This window comes from Rissa tridactyla, chromosome 7 (assembly GCF_028500815.1).
Source record: "Rissa tridactyla isolate bRisTri1 chromosome 7, bRisTri1.patW.cur.20221130, whole genome shotgun sequence".
NCBI classification, from domain to species: Eukaryota; Metazoa; Chordata; class Aves; order Charadriiformes; family Laridae; genus Rissa; species Rissa tridactyla.
The window spans coordinates 7,791,401-7,811,389 of NC_071472.1; the positions used below are offsets into that span (position 1 = coordinate 7,791,401).

At 40.2% G+C, this 19,989-nt stretch overlaps 2 protein-coding genes across 19 annotated transcripts in view; one reads left to right on the top strand and one right to left on the bottom strand.

Moving 5' to 3' along the window:
- The window catches only part of R3HDM1 (R3H domain containing 1), an 85,028-nt gene extending 73,007 nt beyond the window's left edge, over nucleotides 1-12,021 (bottom strand). For 4 of the 15 annotated variants that reach the window (XM_054207904.1, XM_054207903.1, XM_054207905.1 and 1 more), the window contains exons 1-2: nucleotides 11,899-11,999; nucleotides 7,021-7,086 (exon numbers count right to left, since the gene is read on the bottom strand). The gene's annotated coding sequence lies outside the window, so the exon portion shown is untranslated. Of the gene's footprint in view, nucleotides 1-7,020; nucleotides 7,087-11,898 lie in introns of those variants that run through there. The other 11 variants (XM_054207901.1, XM_054207902.1, XM_054207897.1 and 8 more) reach the window with 7 other exon arrangements.
- Nucleotides 12,022-12,872: 851 nt separating this feature from the next.
- The window catches only part of ZRANB3 (zinc finger RANBP2-type containing 3), a 49,436-nt gene continuing 42,319 nt past the window's right edge, over nucleotides 12,873-19,989 (top strand). The window contains exons 1-2 of one of the 4 annotated variants that reach the window (XM_054207976.1): nucleotides 12,873-12,889; nucleotides 19,182-19,340. In XM_054207976.1, the coding sequence (XP_054063951.1) occupies nucleotides 19,189-19,340 (152 nt within the window). In that variant the 5' untranslated portion in view covers nucleotides 12,873-12,889; nucleotides 19,182-19,188. Of the gene's footprint in view, nucleotides 13,061-19,181; nucleotides 19,341-19,989 lie in introns of those variants that run through there. The other 3 variants (XM_054207975.1, XM_054207977.1, XM_054207978.1) reach the window with 3 other exon arrangements.

Genomic DNA, 19,989 nt, shown 5'->3' on the forward strand with positions numbered 1-19,989 from the left:
TAAGTTTTCAACTATTCCAGCAATAAGTCACAATGACCAGTAGTTTTGCGAACACAGAAATGAGAATAGAGAACTGTAAGAAAATGTTTATTCTAAACCAGTGTTATTTTCTGCAAAGGGACAGCTGAAATAGAAGTTCCCAAATAATAACGCCTACCCCCAAAATAACAAAACCCCAAACAATAAACCTTCTCTCATATTTGCAAAATTCCATGCTGGCCAGCACAACAAATGGTGTTATCATTCCAAAGAATTCTAATCTATGAACACGGGACCAGGGCTTCAGTGCCAGATGCCTAAAAGCAAGGAAAGGGAGGCTTTGGCTAGAATCATGATGAGCAATTCCATTGTAATCCCACATTTCTCACCTACTTCAGTTGTTCCTCCTCCTTTCCCACAACTTAACGTTTACTATGTTGCTAGTTATCACTAGTTTTCAGGTGCCTAGACTAAACACCCTTAAGATCACTATAAACCCAAACCAGACAGTTCTTGAAAATAACAATATTAGTCCAGTCAGAAGTTTTTTCCTTCTGTGTTCTCTCTCTGTAGTTCCATATACTCTTAAAACATTGTGAACTGGCAGCAATGGCTGCCAGCATGCTTTCATGCCATGAAGCAGGCACAAAGAAAACCCCTAAAGAAATCACAAAACTTCTTATCTCATCGATTCCAATCCTCAAGTACTTCAGAGGCAAAAGACTAAGGAATGCATTAGTTTAAACCAAGGGAGATGTAAAAGTCTGGACAAAAGTATTTTTCTAGTGTGAAGTTTGACTGCAGCTTGCTAATTTAGCAGAAGTCTATTACTGTCCAGAACTCAGAATCTGAAAATCAACAGGTCAGATAAGACAAGAGCGACAAGTTTCCTCAGAGCAGGTATGTGTTACCTTCCACCCATACAGAAAGGAATGAAAGTAACTGCAGGGTTGAACCAAACAAGTGACAATACAACATGGGAGGAAGATCTGAACCACATATAAAAGAAGGGCTAGGGAAAGGGTTGCAGCTTTTCTCTTGCTTCACGATGATGGAGAGGATTTAGGAACTCAAATATTTTTTAACACTGTTTTTCAAGAGAGAAAAATAAATTGAAAAAATAAAATCCAGAATATCAGCTTTACTCCTCTACTTTGTTCTAAAAGTAAGTTGTGTTGGTATATCTTGTGAGGTAAGTATGTTCAACCTAAAGCAGTGAGAGACTTCTGTTAGCTCCAGTATTAGCAGTTTCAAGGACTTCGTTAACACCTCCCCTACGCCCACCCCAAATCGGCTAATATCAACTTAATCAGCACAAAGATCTTTTTACATCCCAGAATGCTTAAGGTTAAACAAGATCTGACTTCTCATGTAAAAGTCAACAGGGGGAGGGAGAAAGGAAAGAAGAGAGAGATGGGTAGGATAGACAGAGAAGAATAACAGGAGCCAACATCTGATTTTTACTTTCTTGCATATCTGTACAGTCAAGCATCTGTACATGAATGAGATAATGTAATGGTATCATCAGACCCTAAAGGGACTTTAAGGTAAAACAGCATCACATTTAATACCTATGACTAGTTGAAAAAAAAAAAAAAAAAAAAGAACAATTTAACAATTTTCAGTTAACGCCACATAAAAGGAGATTATTATCTTTTTAACAACTAGGGCTGGGACCTGGAGTAGCCACTTGAGATGCATCCTGCAATTCCTGCAATAATACAGCTGGGATAGTGGGCTTTGCTAGATAAACAAAAGCTTTTTCATAGATGCAGCACTAATTTTCAGAATGTTGCTAGGGCAACAGTAGACTGTAACAAGAATTTCTGAATAATGAGCAGGTGGCAATATACGAAGATCTTAGACTCCAGACTGAATTATTCATACTCCTGAATAGTGAGATTTATAAAAGCAACAGCCTTATTCCATCACCACAAATGGAAATACTACATACGCTGCCTATAATATTTATAAAAGAGTTCTAAACATGCATTTCTTTATTGCTCTAACATGATACATAAGGCAAGATCACTAGCCTGAACAAAAGAGGCTCACGGCTCAAGCATAAAGAGACATAAGCAGTAATTTTGCATAAAATACTGTTACACAATCTAAAAGAATAGTTTCTCTAAGCCAAAGCTAAATCTAATTTTCTGCCTAAGATTCTCCTTGTACTGATTCAGCAATAGTTCCAGAGGGATAGGAACAAATCTTGGCAATTCCAAAGTAAACACCAGACTAATGGAGAAGAACTGGACACATTTTATCCATCAAGCACATGAAGGAACATCAAGCAGGAATTTTGCCACATGCAAAATGCTATGGGGGGAAGCCTTATGCACAGCCTAGAGATAGTCTTTTATTGCACTTGAAAAGCAATGGCAGCAAGACTTGGCAAGATTTTTGTTAATTTAACACTTTCAAATCTCTTAAGTCAAGACACCACTAAAACTTCAGAACTAACATATACTCCTTCACTTGGCTTTCCAACAAAGTCTCCAGTTAGCTGGTCACCAATGATTAGAGTATCTGGACACAGCCAGCTGTAACATTCTTCTGCTGCATATGACAGAAGAAAACTCTTTTAATGTATTCTAGGACTGAACTGTTCCTCCCTGTGAGTTCACTGAAGCTGTAATGAGATATGTTAAAAAAAAAAAAAACCCAACAACTTATCCCCACCTTTGGGGGCTTTTTGTCACAGATCTCAGATCTCTGTTTTAAGTGCCAATATAACCATAAAATGTGTCATTGATTTAGGCAAAGTTCCCAATTTCTGGATATTAACATAGTCTATGTATTGAGATATAAATTCATATGCCACAAGATGACTGTATATTAATGTTTGCAACCACAAACTGCAAAGCTGTTTTACAAAGCTGATATTACCAAAAAAACCCATTAAAAGGTGGATAATCTAATTATTTGATATTGTTCTGATAAACACTCTTCAATTCTTCATCAAGTATCTCTATTTACTGAGTGCAATTGTTTCAGTTTAGCTGATTTTCAGTTAGTGTCCATTCATTTCAGGACAAGCCCTAGAACAAGCTACACATTAAATTGTCTTGTCATCATGTGTGACAGCTGTACAGATCTGAATACCGCATGGATAGCTAGAACTAGTTTTTAAACTGAAGTTCATCCAGTGAAGTCTCACAACAATAAGTTGACATCTGGTCAAATTTTACCAGGAAAGCCTTCCGTGTCAGCAAAGCCTCTTTAATTAGGATATAGCTAAACCAGTTTTCGGTGGAATCCACAATTCAAGAATGTTCAGTACAGACAGTCTAACTCACAGAAGATTAAAGTATCCGATTCTTACAGCTAGTCTTCCTGCATTGTTTATAAATGAGCTACTGTCCTCTGCAGCAGCTTCAGCCTAAATAGGTTTAAGATCCAGTGCTGAGCAGTGCCCTGCATTGCAGTTGAATCTTGTGAATTCCTTTGTTTAACTTTCTGGTGAGAGAGAGGTCAGAAGACAATTGCTTCACTAATATGATGGCTTCATCCAACACCTGTTTAAGCATGACTTTGTATCTCTAAACTGAAAATCCTGGTAACAAAATCAGCATCTTGCTTCTTCCTAATGAACACTTCTGAAAGCACATCATCAGAACAGCAGCTTAACTGTCCAGGCCCAAGCACAAGGGAGACAGAGAGCTGATTCTTCCTTTCCCCAACTGAAAAAAAACCATGGACCGTCACTTTCTGCCACATTGGTATTCATACCTTTCAAAGATATTTGTTAACAAGTAGAGGGTTCAGTCAAGGAAGTAAAGTTAACTTTAAGTACCAATTTTTTTTGCAATGGCATATTCTCCTCTTTCATGGTACAATCACTGAAACAAGAGGCTATACATTAAAGAAACTTAGCAGGATCAAACATTGTTTCTCTCTTTAGAGGGGAGGGAAGAAGGAAAAGTAAACTTAATGAAGATTTGTTTTATAGCATGATGGATATTTTTATAAAAAAACTGAACAGGACAGGTCTTCATTAGATGGCACATGTGGCTGTAATAGATAACAGGTAGGTAGAGGAGCTACTTAAGCTAGAGGGAAATGTTGCCACAAAATCACGCATCTATAAAGTTGCCACAGTCAGCCATGCTGGAGGCCAGGAGGCATCACAGAACCAGATTTTACAACAGCTATTCAGCAGGAAAGATGACAGCTAGCAATTTAATTAACATTAAGGTAAAGTTTGACACAGTTATGAAAGGATTATAATCTCTAATAAGAAGGCACTGGACTAAATGACCCACAGAGTCTCTCAGTATTCAGGCACATTCATGCAGTGCACAGTGCATTAAGTTGCATACTTATCCACAAACGTTCCATTATTTTACTGATAATTACTGCTATTTAATACTAGGGTACCTGGATGGCCTAGGCTCAGTGGGAACCAACTGAAAAGTTGTTCATCCAACTTTACATTCAATTAGCCTGGTAAGAAGCCTTCTTAGGATCAGCAAGAATTTCTCCTTAAAATGAAAAGAAACTGGAGAAAGTCTACTTACTTGTACTTTATTTTTAAAAATTTCAAATAGTTTAAAATCAACTTTATGTCCTCCAACATTTTCCACGGAAGTCTATCTTATAACATCAAGCATGTGAGAGAATCCATCTTCCTTACAGTAGTCATGCCTATATTTAACCTATATATAGTACACAGGCATAATGAATTCAAACATAGTTTAAAAGTTTTAGAATCACTGCTGTTATAACCATGTAAGTGCAGTGCAGACAGACGTTAATAAAATATGGATACAGAAAACAACTACAGATACTGCAAACCTAAGAGGTTAATAAGTTATGAGCAGTATTAAAGCTGAACGCCTGTTAACTTCATGCATGAGGACCTTCTTGTCATATCAAGAGCTAGTCAGCTGCCAAGATACAACACAACTCTACAGGAGACTGCTGCCTTTCTGGAGCAGCAATATCTTGTCAACTAAGAATGCCATCAGATCACTCTGATCTCAGGCAAGCAATGAGCTTTAGAGTTGTCATCATAGATCTAAAACATGCCTGAATTCACACATCGTCTGATCAGAGCTGAAAAATCTTTTCAAGGTCTCCACCCCCAATTATTCCACGTGTTAAAAATGGGCTAAACTGTTTCCTGCTTAAAATTAGCCTATATATCATTGCACATTGGAAGAGAGGACAAGAAAAAGAGATACTGAGAGAACACCTATACATTTACATTTCTCGATCTTTATGGAACATCGTAATTTTAAGCCTTCACACTGGTATGGACCAAGGAAGATAAGATACACAAATCCAGTTTCTATCATTGTCTAATATTTCAACATAAAAGGCCAGATAAAAAGCTGATTGTATTCTGAGCTGGGACAGACTTCACTGCTGTTGTGATACACGAGTTTTAATAAGGGCTACTGCTCTTTATGATTTTCAAATTAAACTTTACAGTGTCAGTAAAGGGAAGATTAAGTAACAACTAATGGGATGTCATCACACCTAATGATGAACAGCCAACTGTTGAAATATCATACATTGCAATAACTGGGTTATCCCAGTAACATTTATTCTGTTCATATTACTGCTTTAAGAATTTAGCCTAAAGGTACCATTCAGAGCTCTGAAATCTTAGTCAAAAGTTGGTATTACTTATCACACTGGATGAAGGCTGTTCTGTCTTGAAATCATTACTAGCTAAACTCAGTCTGGACTCAGTTGCTTCTCCCAGTAACGAGAATGTCCACATAAATACAGGTGTTCCTCTCCAGAAGCCATTATTTGAAAACAGAGAGGGAAATAGGACCTGAGTACTGTTACCACACAAAGCATTAGGATGAAAATCATAACATTTTCATAAATTAACACAATAGTTTGTGTGAAAGATTCATCCATTTACTAGACCACAAGTCTAACCAGAGGGCATTAGTATTCCTAGCAGCCTCTATAAAGTCAATTATTAGCTTCGCATGTCCTCTTCCTCCTCCCAATCCACACCACAAGGTTGACACCTCAGAGCAACACTGGTACTGGCTTGTGGTACAGCTTTAAACCCTTGAAAGAGCAGTTTATTTTTCCATGAGAGTAATGCAACATGCAACGAAACATATGCCTCGAATACTTTTTAGAGATTATTTGCAATGAAAATACATTAAAGATCACTTTGATGTGCTTAAAACAAAAAAGAAACCACAAAACCTAAACTAGGAGACTAATCAGTTATAATTTTCATTGGAATTAAAAAATCAAAGACTTGTTATTGCCAATTCTAACTGTAGAACAACTATCAGCAGACACTGTGAGTATCCAATTATCCATTTTAACACAGATTCTTCCACTGAAGTATACGCAACAGTTATTAACACAAGAAAATTAATCAGTTTCTCTTGGTTTTCTCCCTTGGAAAGCCATTAGGGAAAAGTTCTTGTTCGGGAGTAGTCTGACTTCTCAAGTTTAAGAAGGATAAGGATGCATCAATTCAAAAAGACAAGCCAAGTTTTATTTTGAGTCAAGGCACTGACACTCTATGTAGCTATGCTAACCAATCAAGCTACTTTTAAGAGAAGACAGAAATTGGCAAGGGTTTGGTTCTTGCTTTAAGTTATGGAATAGATTCAATAGATTACAGAAGAAAGGGAGAAAAAGCATCTAATCCTGGCAGCAAGTTTTACTCTTTAAACACCTACAGAGCACATGGAACCTGAAATCTAGCTCTTCATCCAAACGACAGAAGAATTTACAACCCTTTAAAGGAAACAGGCTTTTTACTGTACCGTCTGTTGAAATGCTCCAAATCACACTGTGATAACATGGACAAGAATTCCCCACAAACTGATTTACTAATTTTGCTACTGCATCATTTGGGCACAAAGCCTGAACATTTGATCAAAGCATAAGTTATAAGGGTCAACAATTTTCCAAAGCCTCTCAAAACTCCTACTGTATCTCCACAAGAACACATCAAATTCTTCTGAGCTCGTTTAGAATACGAAAACAGATGGAAATCTTCTTGTGGATCCAGCATGCCGGTCAATGATGCAACTGCTCCCAGCTACTCACCACCAGCAGGAGGTTTTTATGCCCAAAGCTCTGACATCAAAAAGGACTGTGAGAACACTCCTCGATCTGCTGTTGGCAGAAGCACTTGAATTAGTTCAAACTTCACTCACCAGCTGCACAGCAACAGCCTTTTCTAGATTCAGCTGCACTAAAGAAGTCACTGATCTCACTTACAGTCTCCATTTCCTCCATCTGCCAGTTAAACTGCTCCTGTGAACCTCCCTATACATGTTTCAATTTGACAGAATAAGAGACCTACATCTTACACAGCTGAAAGTGAAATGTTCAGAAACTCCTCACAGTAACAGCTCATTCAACAGATCACAGGGAGTGATAGAGAGTAGGAACAAAAAGCTAAGGATATGTCAACATGATGGCCTCTTTCACAAAGGCAGGTATTTGCAAGGAGTACATCTACTTATATCCTGCTTCGCCATAATGTAAAGTAAAATGGTTCAGTTGGACACTAACAGAAAGCTGCTACACCTCACCTAGCTGCGAACATACTTCTTCAAAACAATTGTGGTAGGTTAACTGCTAGCTGAACATACACAACATTTTTCAGAAAAATACAAAACTCAGCACCAGATCTATGCTAAGAATGGTCAGCTAAACCAAATGTAACAATGACATCTTCTACATTTATGCCTTTTAGAGGTTATTTTTTGACCCAGTAACACAAGTTATCCAAAACTATGCTTTCAATGTGAATGAGCCGCTATGCTATAATATTTAGCCATAGCTTTAATGATATTTAAGATGTTTGTCGTGACAAGCTTCAGCCTTCAAACACATGATTGGACAAAGACCCTTCATAAACATCAGTACAAATTTCCTAACAAATAAACCTGGGGAGGGGGCAGAAGAGAGAGTTGAGAGTGTTAAATAAAGGACAAAATTCTGTTTTATACACAAATTTTTGAGATTAAAGAACAACAAGAATTGATGTTGGGAAAGAGGTAGAAGAACAGAAAAACTTAGCAGCAGATGAACAAAGACAAGTGAACAGCACAGTATGTAAATGTTTATGCAGAAACCAATGGCTGCAAAGAGATGATGCCCCATTCCCTTCCAGAGATCCAAGATAAAGAATAGAAAGGAAACCCTTGAATAAGCATCCCACAGCCATGCTCTTCAAATCTACAGTTTGCTTCAGCAGCCTGGATACAAATATGCAATAACCAAATATAAATTCTTGGAAACTTAGTTCTATATATTGGAGAAAAGTTCATATCATAAAACGACACATTGACAGGATTCTCATAATACATACATTAAACTGCAGGAGACTAACTTATGCACAAGAGTAGCAGTGGAGGCTGTTCTGTAATTAAGGCTGCTAAGCTTCCACCAGTCTGGTTTCAGACATGATTTCCTCTAAAGCACTCCTTCAGAAAGTTATGAAATCAAAATAAGATTATAGGCAGGCTGAAAATACAATTTTCCCAACAATATTTAATCATAATGTTGCTGACTTGTGATCTCCTAGAAATAGAGCTTTCCAATATCGCTTTCAAAAAAATCTCTTAACATTGTTATACAGCACATCCGTCCACTACCTCAAAGAGAGGCCAATAAAGAAACACATAAAACCTACTTTAATGGGCTTGCATAGATGCCACCTATCATCCAGAGTAAGCACCATATTAAGGCAATCACATAGTTGCTTCTTGCCTAAAGAGCACGGTGTGAATGACCTTATTATTCAGGTCTTGCATTGCTAAACGACTCATCTTTCCATTACTAAAAGGCTCAATTCGGAATGCAGTTTAACAAAAGCCCCTGGGTCATTCCTATCCAGCCACTACTAAGTGGAATGTACATGGGAAAACTGCCACTAAAAGCTTAACCGGGCTCCCAAACCCCAACGCTCCTGCAGTCCTTCCAACCTAGTGGGGCCAGGATTACAGAACGCTCTACCACTTCTATGAAAGCTCCTCAGATGTCACACTAAGGAATTACGGCATTTTCTATTTACTGGCTATTGCTTAACTCTTTTCATATCTATGAAATAAGAAGAATTAGGGTATATTGGAAAATCTCAGAAACTATACACTTTAATAGTAAATTTATTGTCTATCACTAGCCGGACATCCAAAGTTGGTGCTATTTTTATGCAGGTAGCAGAGTTGTCTAGCTTACCAAAACTGAACAACGCCGTCAATATATATTAAAAAGTTTTTAAAAATTTGATGTATGCTACATTGCAGCTCATTCGAAGTTTATACTGCTCCATTAACATTATCTGACAACCCACTCTTTACGAACATGCTGTCAAAAGTCCCATTTTTCCCAAAGAGTCCAAAAAAATGCAACTGTATCAATTACTTTTAAAAGCTAGAATACATTTAAAGTTTCAAGGTAGTGTATCATTGTATTTAAACAGATGTGGTACTAGACTACTTAAAGAAATTAACTCTGGGGAGAAGTAAATGTGTGAAAATGGTGATACAAAGATACACAAACTTAAACTAACCTAGGCTACTGGAGCAAACCGACAGCACCTTTCAACTGAGTAAAACACAAAACCATGGTGTTTGTGTTTCATACCCAGAGCTCAACCTAAAACACTTCACCTAGAACATCCTGCTAGTTTGAAGCAGTTTCGCAGACTTTAAGCAAGTAGTATAAAATAAATAAGACTATGATGTAAAGCAAATATATTGAAACAACAGGTGAAATGAAAAACAAAGACTTAATACAAGTTAAAGGAAGAAAAAAAAACAACAACACATAGACAGAATTACGCTTAAGACAAGAAAGAGGAAAGTAGCAGTATCTGTCTCCTCAGATTTACCTTCTTTATTCCTCCATACACACACAAAAGCAAAATGTAATCAGGGGACCACTGCAACACATTTGAGTAATTCACCTTTCACAAATCTTTAACAAATAGTTTCTGGAAAACCTAACACACTACACTGCACGCCTCTTAAAATTCTGGTATTTAGCAAACCCACTTTTACTCCCGAGAAAAGTAGTAGTTGATCTTGATAGCAATTTACAGGTCTTGTAAATTAAAAAGTGGCCTAGCAATAGCGAGCAATGGTGTTACAAGTACTACATTTTTGACCTTCCAAGATTTTAAAGACACAACAAGTCTTTATATTATTTTTACCATTGGGTCTTTTTTTTAACAACAAAAAAATTTAATATTTGAGAAGTCCAAGCTATAAATTACAGATTTCCTACAAAATACTCAAACTCTTGACATCACAGTATTTACTGCAAAAACAAACATTTAATATTATCTGCCTGACAGTAATATTATCATTTTTAACAAACAAATGCAAGACTGTCGAATAAAATGTTTCCATTGCCATTTTTTTTTATCCTGAATAGCAAATTGTTTGACTAAAACCTTTTGAAAAAATAATTTTGGAACTTCATTTTTGTTGCTTTCATTTAAACAATAAATACATATTTCTAATCTAACATTCACGAGAAATACTGCACTGGAAGATTGCTGTGATCATGTCACCTGCTTGCTATGTAACCAAAAGGCAAGTCTCAAGTACAATACTCCTTGTAGAAGACAGGACATGAGAAAGTAATCCCGGTGGAAACTGCAAGTTAATGCCTCAATGCAAGAAGGCTAGCATCAGCCACTATGTAAGAGAAAAAAAACCCAACATATTCCCTGTTTTGCATTAGGCACACAAGATCTCTCTAATTTCAGGCTAATGAAAAAAGGGCATCACCATTAAAAATTCAAATAATTAAAAAACCACTCCAAAACACCACACACTTTTGTATATTATATTATCTGACAATGCACCCTAAACAAAGCACCCATTGCTCATTTTTTTTTTTTTTCACCATCACCTTCCTAACCCAGCTTTCTATAGATACCGCACAAATCCACCAATGTGTATCTTGCACTACAGGCTTAATTATGAAAAACAGAATTTGTGCAGATGTCTTAGTATGAATAACCTGAATTCTTCTCAGACTCAATGTAAGAAACAGCTATGCCTTACTTCTTTTTCTGGCTCATTCTCTCTCGCTCATAAAGTGAAACCCTTCTTCGGTGCTGAAAACTCATTTAAAAATGTTATTAAAAGAGACTGTAAAAACCAGGCTGTGACATGCTTTGCTATCGGTTCTACTTACACTTTGGATTATAGTACACTAGATACATCCACATGCAGAATCGTCCAACATGCGACAGAAAAAAACCCAACATAAAAGATTAACAACCCTCTTCCAACACTGTCATAGGCAGCACAAATATAAGATTTTTTCCTCCAGACAACATAAGGGGAGGTCTAAATAGGAACCCACGATAGCCCATACGAGCGCAGCAAGCTTGCGACCAACTACTGCTAACCCGAAGGGCTAAACCCGAAAACCCCAGCCCCGCAACACTTGGAGCCCACCCCGGCACCCCTAGAGCCCACCGCCTGAAGGGCTCCGAGGGCCACCGACCGGTCCCTACCCCCGGCTCGCAGGGAGAGCGCCTGCCCAGGCGCCAACATCCTCCAATAGACCCCGGGCCGGCGCGGCGCAGGGCTGCAGCAGGCCGAGGGCGCAGCCCCGGGGCCCACCGGCGGCTCCGGGCCGCCGTGCCGTGCCCCGCTCCGCCGGCCGGCCCTGCCTATATTAGGGAAGGGCAGCGGGTTCAGCCTCCCCCCGCCGGACCGGGACCCCCGTCCCCACAGCGTGCAGGTGCAGCCGGCCGCCAACGGCCCCAACGGCCACGGCACGCGCCCCTCCCCCGCGCGGGCCCGCCCGCTCCCTCAGCGGCTGCCCCCCGCTCTCCGCACTGCGGGCGCGGCCGACTGCCCCCCCGCTCCTCCTCCGCGGAGTCCGCGGCCCCGCCACCACCGCTCCCCGCCCACAGGGCCGCCTTCCCCGGCGGAGCGGCGGGCTCCTTACCGCGGCAGCGCGGCCGGCGGGCTGGGGCCGGCGCGGCGGCGGGCTCACGCACGAGGGGCGCTTAACCCCATCGCCAGCCGCGACAGCCGCCCGGGTTCCTCCTGCTGCCGCGGCGGGGAGAAAGACCCGCCCCACCCGCGCCACAGCCGCCAATAGCCACGCAGGACGCTAATGATTAACGGCGGCGCGGACCAATCAGCGGCGTGGCGGCCTCCCCCGGCTCTGCCGGTGAGTGGTGCCTCTCAGCGCTGACGGAGGCGCAAGCCCGCCCAGAAGGCAGTGACCAATGGGAGAGCGCCGCTGCCTTGACAGAAGGCCTTGAACACCAACGAGAAGAGAGATACCGGTACCGCAACGCCCGCCCACTGTGGGCAGCCGACAGCCACTGGCGGCGCAGCAGCGCGCAGACGGACTGCTCCCGCGGCTAATGACAGCCCGCCTGCCCCCACTTCCTTGGCCCCCCTTCCCCGGCCAGCGGCCACCCTCCCTCGCCCGAAATGCGCCCGAGCGGGCCCGCTGCCGCTTGCGGCGCGGCCCATCCCCATAGCGGTCCCCCCGGTGGCCCTCGTAGCCCTCCCGGCAGGGCGCACTGAGAGCGGCGGGAAGCGCCCGGCTGCGTGCGTGCTACTCCCCCTCCCCCGCCTTCCCCCGCGACTGCGCGTCACTTCCGGGCGGTTGCGGTTCGAGCCCGGAGCCCGCGAAGACGGAGCCGTGAGTGGCGACGCGGGGTACGGCCCGGCGGCCATCGCTCGCCAGCGGCCCCTCCGGGCGGCGGGGAGTGGGGAGGGGCCGTTTCCAGCCCGTTCGCTGCGGTGGCGCCGTGGTGTGAGGAGGGGGGCTGTGAGGGGGGGCCGGCTGTGAGGGGGCGGCTGTGAGGCCTGGAGGATGGAGGCTGGGCCGGGAAGGCGGCCTGTCCCCGTCGAGCGTTGGGGTGTAAGGCCTTAAGGGGCTGCCCTGAGGGGAACGGTGTGGTGAAGGGACGAGGTTCCAGGTGGGACTCGTTCTTTCTCAGCCCATCTCTGTGCCAGAAGGCCTCGCTGATTCCGCTCGCCCTGGCTGCTGCTGGATTATCACAGCATGTGCTGAGGTAGTTCTGCTATTGCAGGGCGCTGCTGCGTACAGGGAATTGCTTAAGTCCCCCCCCGCAGATGCCCCTAGGCAGGTATTAAGGCTGGCCTGTGGAAGAACTGTTGTGTGCCACAGAGCTTTGTAATGTCCTTTGTCCTGTCTGATTGCTTCTTGTTTTAACGTTTTTTAAAACTCCGTATTCTAATGACTTGAGTAGTTTTTCAATTCATTATTATTCTACCGGTGGGAAAATGGTTGATGAATCTCTCAGGCAAGATCCCATGATTTTCTTAGGGCCTTAAATTCCCTATTAAGTTTTATTGAACATACAGTCGTGGAGCAGTTAGGACCTGCAAGAGGAAATTTATTAAGCAAATGCTTGATGGAAATACTAATTTGCTTTAGGCATCTGCTACTGAGCTGCATTAAAAGGCTATACTTAGTGGCCTGTGAAAATAAAATTGTGCGTTTGATGTCAGCTTGTGTTGACAACTTAAAAGTTCTCATCAGTCATGCCACCCAACCTTCCAATAAGGAAACATATTACCTGGGGTAATATCCTCAACAAGTTGGGTCTCAATATATACCTCTGGAAGGGTAAGTGTTTACAATGAAATGCAGTGTAGCAGCAGCAGTGACAGAAATAATTCCAGATTTTTAGCTTTTATTTTATTTTACTGGTATTTACACTGCCCTTATCCCTCTGTCGTTACTTACTTTTCCAGATCACTTACAAATTCATTGAACATAATAGAAGTTGGAGCAGAGTCATTTGAAATATCGCTGGTGTTGTTTCTCTCATGTATGAACAATCTACTTGCTTGTATTTAAAAAAGAGTTTCAGTGCAATTTTTTCACGACAACTCAATTTTTCTTCAAAGTTCAGTACTTCAGTATGCTTGAAAGATAAATCTCACCTTTGCAAAAGATGCGTTGACTCCCACCAACTAGATGCATTTATCCTGGTGTTCACAAGTTCTGCACTTCATAATTTTTATTGATTTTTATACCCTGTAAATGAATCATGCTGTAGTTCCATGAGTCTTCCCTGTTCCTGCTTTTAAAAGTTGGCATCATTTACCACTCACTAGTCCTGAGATACTAAAGCAATTTTAGATGAAAAGTTACTAGGTTTAATAATCCAGCTATTTCATCCTTGATTTCCTTTTAAAAATTGAGAAAATACCACACAGGTTTTCTTTTTATTTTTTTTTACTCCTAAAACTTCTGTAGCTGAGTGAACTCTCTGAGTGAAAAGGTAAATTTCCACACCAAACATTTTACATCTGTTTTGTTTGACAAAACTGAAGTTCCAGAGCTTGTCATCTACAGGTATGGGAACACTGATGGGATGCATATTAGAACACATTAAGGGCACAGAAATAAATGAAAAATTGTAGTTACAGAAAACATGCATTAATCTTTCTCTCTCTTCTTAAAGCTTCCGAATGTGCAGTGGTTAGAACAACAGACATAAACTGGTCTTCTGTTACACTGACTAATTTTTTTTAAAAAAAGGCTATTTTTATTTGTTGACATTACTACAGTGGTGTACATAATTGATCTGTCTCAAAACAAAATATAAATGACCACCATTGCCAAAGTCATTAAACAAAGTAAGGCATCGATTCTCAGTATAATTATTACTTTAGCAAATCAATAAAGGGCAGTTTGGTGGAATTTATTTCTTTCTCTGTCATGTTTCATTGCTGTTCATTCTAATTTTCTACACAACCAAAATAAATCTTTTATAGCGTCAATATACCTTTCAAAGTGCCTTCTATAACTTTGGATATCATAAAATAGTGCTGCAGGTATGACTATATATACTGAATATGGGGTTTTTATCACTGCTGTTTATTCGGAAATTGTGACAGATCTTTGAATCTTCAGGGTATAGTTCTTTGTGTGATCATTAAAAAGTGTATGTTTGCAATAATTGAAGTAAACTTCAAAGGTTTGAGGAAGAGCTATGTAAGTGTTGATTTTTTTTGGAAAAAAAAATAAAATTGCATTTCAGTTATTTGAGTTCTTAAAAATTAATTCTGAAGTGCATTTTCTCAGGCAATCATATATCAAGCATTAACTATTTTACCTGAGGTATTTTTATTTGCCCTGAACTCCACAGTAATCAGACACGAGAATGGTAGGTTATATATGCACAGCAGGTGGCAAAGTCCTTCTTTGAAAGCTTGTAGTCCAAGTTAAAATAATAGTGTAGATTAGGTAAATGCGAAGGACTAGAGCATAAGATTGGTAATTATGAGAGTATTGGGGTAATGTAATCATGCACACTACTTTGCCTTTCCAAGGGGCAATGCGTGAAAGGCTTAGTAAGGCACAGTTCATATTGCTGTCTTGTCTTGTGCTATGCTAGTCATTGGATATGTCTTTATAATAGTCATTGTTCACTGCATGTGGACTTCTTTAATCACTCACCTATTCTAGAACTGTTCACTGTTCATTTCTTTAATTATTCACCTAGAGAAAAAAATAAATAAAAACTTGTACGTATCTGGTAGTTAGTGCTTTCTGTGTTGCTGTTGCTGCTTTTTAAGATAGATCTGCAAAGTCAGTTTTAACCTTATTAGTGACTGATCCAGAAACATTTCGTATGGTAATATCTCTATGTACTAATGAATCATATGTGCCTCCTCTAATTCAGATTTATGCTTCTGAAACTTCATGGTTTTTATTCAGTGTTTCAATGAAAGAATCTTGTCATAATCTAGTTCCACAGAAAGCTAGTTATGTTAACATTTCATTCACATGTTGTCACTCACAGCAAGCTATGTAGTAAGCTGATCATAAGAATATAATCTTCTCTGCTTTTATAGAATAGAAAATCATCACAGAAAATGAGTCAGAAGTTTTCTTTAGGGGTGAATCACAGAACTGAGTGTTGGACAGGTTTGTTGGGTCCACCAATCCTGCAGCATGCTTGTTTAAGGTTGTCTCTACAGAAATGTTCAGTGCTTGTTTTTGCCAGCAGACTTGAAGTACCTTAATCAACTTTTAATGAAAACAAAAATACTCTGTGGAAAATATTGTGATAGAACTATTGAAGTGATGATGATTGCTTTCCCAACAGTTAGAGCTGAAACATTTCTGTTTGCTCAACCGGGAGATGAAGTGGGTGTTTACCAGAGCTTCATGGCTTCTTTCCTGTGAAATGCATCTCTTGGGTATACAGGGCAGGCTGGTGGCTTTCCTCTTTCTGTTAAGCAAAGTTCACTGATGGACATGCATCAAAGACCCTTGATACTGATCGTAGTACTTTTATCTGCTGTTGAATGTTCCAGAGGCCCAAGGTACAAGAATGTTGTTTCTTTAAAGATATGAGAGAGATTCTGCTTTTAAAAATGGAGGGAAAAAAAAAAGCCACAGTTACACTTAGACAACACAGAATGCCTGGTCTGCAAAAGAAATCCAGATTTCCTTTATAACTGGCTATTTCGTTGACATTCAAAAGGTATCCCTCTTAACCTCTGGACAGGTTATGTACTAGAAGGTCTTTAGTCAGAAGTCTGTGTCAGGAGGTTTAGCAGCACTGGGCTTGTCTCTTGTTAGGTTAGCGTCTTGAGTGCATGACCTGATATGAATCTAGGGAGAAAAGATCCTGTCTTTCTGTTGATAACACCAGGCTTACTTGAGAACTGGGCTTGCTGTCCCTTGATGATGCTATTGGAAGCACAACAGCAGCCTCTCTCCAGTAGTGGAGTTCTTATTGCTGGATGAGTCACTTGCACTCATCCAGTGAGTAACATCAGGTGTTCAGACCCACAAGTTACATGTTTTTGAGACCAGGGTTGAAACCGTGTTGATAACAGAAGACCTTAAGTGTGTGTATATACACACACACACGTATCTATGATTCCAGTTAGGATTGTTGTTTTCATGCACGTGCATGTATTTCTAGGGCTTTTTATGTAGGACAAAGGATAACTCCTCAAGAACATGCTTCTTAAAATAGATTCTCTAGCAGCTAAGTAATTTAATACAAAACAGAAAAAAACCCCATAGCAATGCTAAATAGAACTCTTATGCCTCAACTTTGAGTGTTGCTTGATATTTTAAATTTAAATTCAAATTTAAATTTAAATTCACTTTTTTCCCCCTCATTGTCCAGCAAAATGGTTGTGGTTACACACCACTTCATTGTAGAAGTGGTACGAGATGCTCAAGAAGGTATTCACAGAAGTTCTTCAATGTTACCATGTTCAATACTTTGACAATGACAATCTCAAAGTTGACAGTAGGTTCGTCTGCAGCATTTTCTTTCCATTTCTCTGAATGTCTGTGATGCGTATCTTGAGAGGTATGTCTAAAATTCATCATATAACCAAAAAAAGTACTTACTCATTTTCCGTCTGTTGGAATGTCATTATCCTGACTGGTGATGCCAGTGACAGGGTAGTCCAAAATCCTCATTTTTCTAGGGTTCTACAACAGTGTAGTGGATCTCCAGAACAATCGGTCCTTTTTTGTTGTTTTGTTTTGGTATTTTTAGGGTGTGTGGTCCTTTTTTCATTTGGTTTGGGATTTTTTTTGTCCAGTTACAAACACTTTTGTCAACAGCACTGGCATTGACAATTTTTTTTTTTTTCTCCAGAAGTGGCAAATTCCTGATAACTTATTTTTGCAGTGCTCACTATCCCTCTATTCTTTCCCGTTTTCCTTGGCTCTCCCTGATTTTAAGACAATGTTAGTTGTCAAACAAGGCAGGAGGGGGCCGACTCGTCCCTGTGGGCGGTGTTGGCGGGAGGGGGGGTCCCGCGTCCCCGCCCCGCCCCGTGCAGCACCACGGCCAGGGGCCGGGCCCCGCCGGCTGAGCACCATGGAGAGGGGCTCCCGGCGCCAGGCGCTTCCCGCCCTCTTGGAAAACCTCCAGGAGGAACTCCCCCCCTCTCATCCCAGAGGAAGGGTTTCTCAGGTTTACTGTAACGCAGGCCCGTGGAAGATGGAGTGTTAGCAGGTGTTTGTATAGTTACGCCAGAACAAAAGCCCAGGCTCTTTCAACGTAGGCTATAGATATATGTAGTGCAGTTACAGCTAGATTCTCTTTGCTGAAGAGAATGTAACTTCAGCTGAAACGGTGTATATTAAGTTTTGTATCTAAAATTTCATAAATGGAATTCATTAGGAATACAGAGGTGCTGTTCTTTCACTGTGGCATGTAATTTTATCTGAATCAATTTGTTTTACGTCCTCACCTGTGCTCCATGACATTAGAAGGAAAGTTGTTTTTGCACGGTCATGCTTTATTAAGCATTAAAGTTATTACTTTAACCATTTGCATTGTCGCCAGGACTATCTTACTTTGTAACCATTCAGTGTAAAAAACCAGGTTACTTAGTCCTGCAGGTCCTTGAAGTGAATGACCATTTAGCTCAGCATATTTCTTCTTGTAAATGTAATGGTTTATTCTGCCAAATCATATCTGACTTCTTCCAAGTTGCTTCAGAAATATGTCAGTATCAAAAAAATCTGAGTACAACATGTTCAGAATTTTGCTATCAAACCTGGTGATACAATATCTACTGTTAACAATGCAGGAAGCATATTTGGGCTCATATTCTTTATTCCTATGATCATTAAGGTAATCTTGCTGCTCACACAGGCCATGAATCCAAATTAATTAGGTAATGCTTTGGTGTAAACATTTGTTGTTTTCTTCATTTCTGAAGCACAGTGTGAGAATTTTCATTTATTAATTCTGCAGTTTAAGATTGTTCCTTTCTGAGGGGAATAAAGTTCCTCATTTGATTCTTAGGATTAAAAAATCTAGAGGACTTTAGTTCCATCGTCAGAAGGTTAAATAACCTTTTTTCTCTAACTTTCTGAAAAATGTTTACTAAAAGAGTTATATTTCAAGGTCTACAATTTAGCTGTATTTGAATGGCCAATAACTGTCATCCATGAATAGGGAACTTTCTTAAATAACTATTTCATAGCATTGAGGAAGTGATACATGCTGACCTGTTCGTACTGGAATAGTTAGACTATTTTATTGATATGGAGGTGTTGGGCTCTTCTTCCATCATCTGCATTATTTTATGCTTTCCAGGGAGAATTTCAAGACTTGAGAAGAGTTGTGTAGATATTGAATATTTCAAGATGGAGTGATTATTATAGTTCTATGAAGCTTTATTCTGTAACATATTGCAGACCTGTCTTTTAAGTAAGACGTCTTTTTTTGGTTTTGTTTCCCTCAGGTTCAACATGGCTAGTATGTTCCAAGAAACACCTACACTTGAAGCTTCTTATTCAGAAAATGTTGAAGCTAAGCTGTCCTTTCTACCTGAAAGACTGAGAAAGAAACTGCTTCCTTTTCAGGAGAAAGGCATCATGTTTGCACTTCAGAGAAGTGGCAGGTACAATCCTTATTTTATCATATGCTAAAAATAATTATTTTAGGTAAACGTAAATTGATTTTTAGAAAGACTGTGCAATACCAGCAGCTCTTAGGTGAGTTATATTATAGAATTTTTTTGTAAACTATAAGATAATGTGGTTTAAAATGGGGGGTTGTTTTGTTTTTTTCCCCAGAGGTTGAAGAAATGTTTAATAACGCATTATGCAAAAGACGATTGTAGTATCAAAGATCTCCTCACGTAAGAGGAGACTGATATCAGTAGGACCATCCTTTTTGTCATGTTAATAGAGACTTCTTAAAATAAGTTAATTCACATTTGTTTCTTTAGTTCTTAATGGCATGGTTGAGCTGTTAAGAGAATGACTAACAGATCTTGATGCATCTGTGTGGTATTCTATTTTAAACTTGGTACAATTCTGGCATGTAATCAGGGTGTTCTGGAACTCACTGAGCTGCAAGAGCAGAGCAGAAGCCTTGCAGAGTGCTCAGTTAGAAAGTGCAGCAACTGATCGAGCAGGCATTCAACAATTAAGTTCCTGATAAATCAGAAAAATAGTTTATGCAGCAGAGGCTGGAAATATTTTGCTGAGTAAGAGCCTGTTACTGAGTTACAGGGGCAAAGAAGAGGGAAGGGAAATGCTATTTCC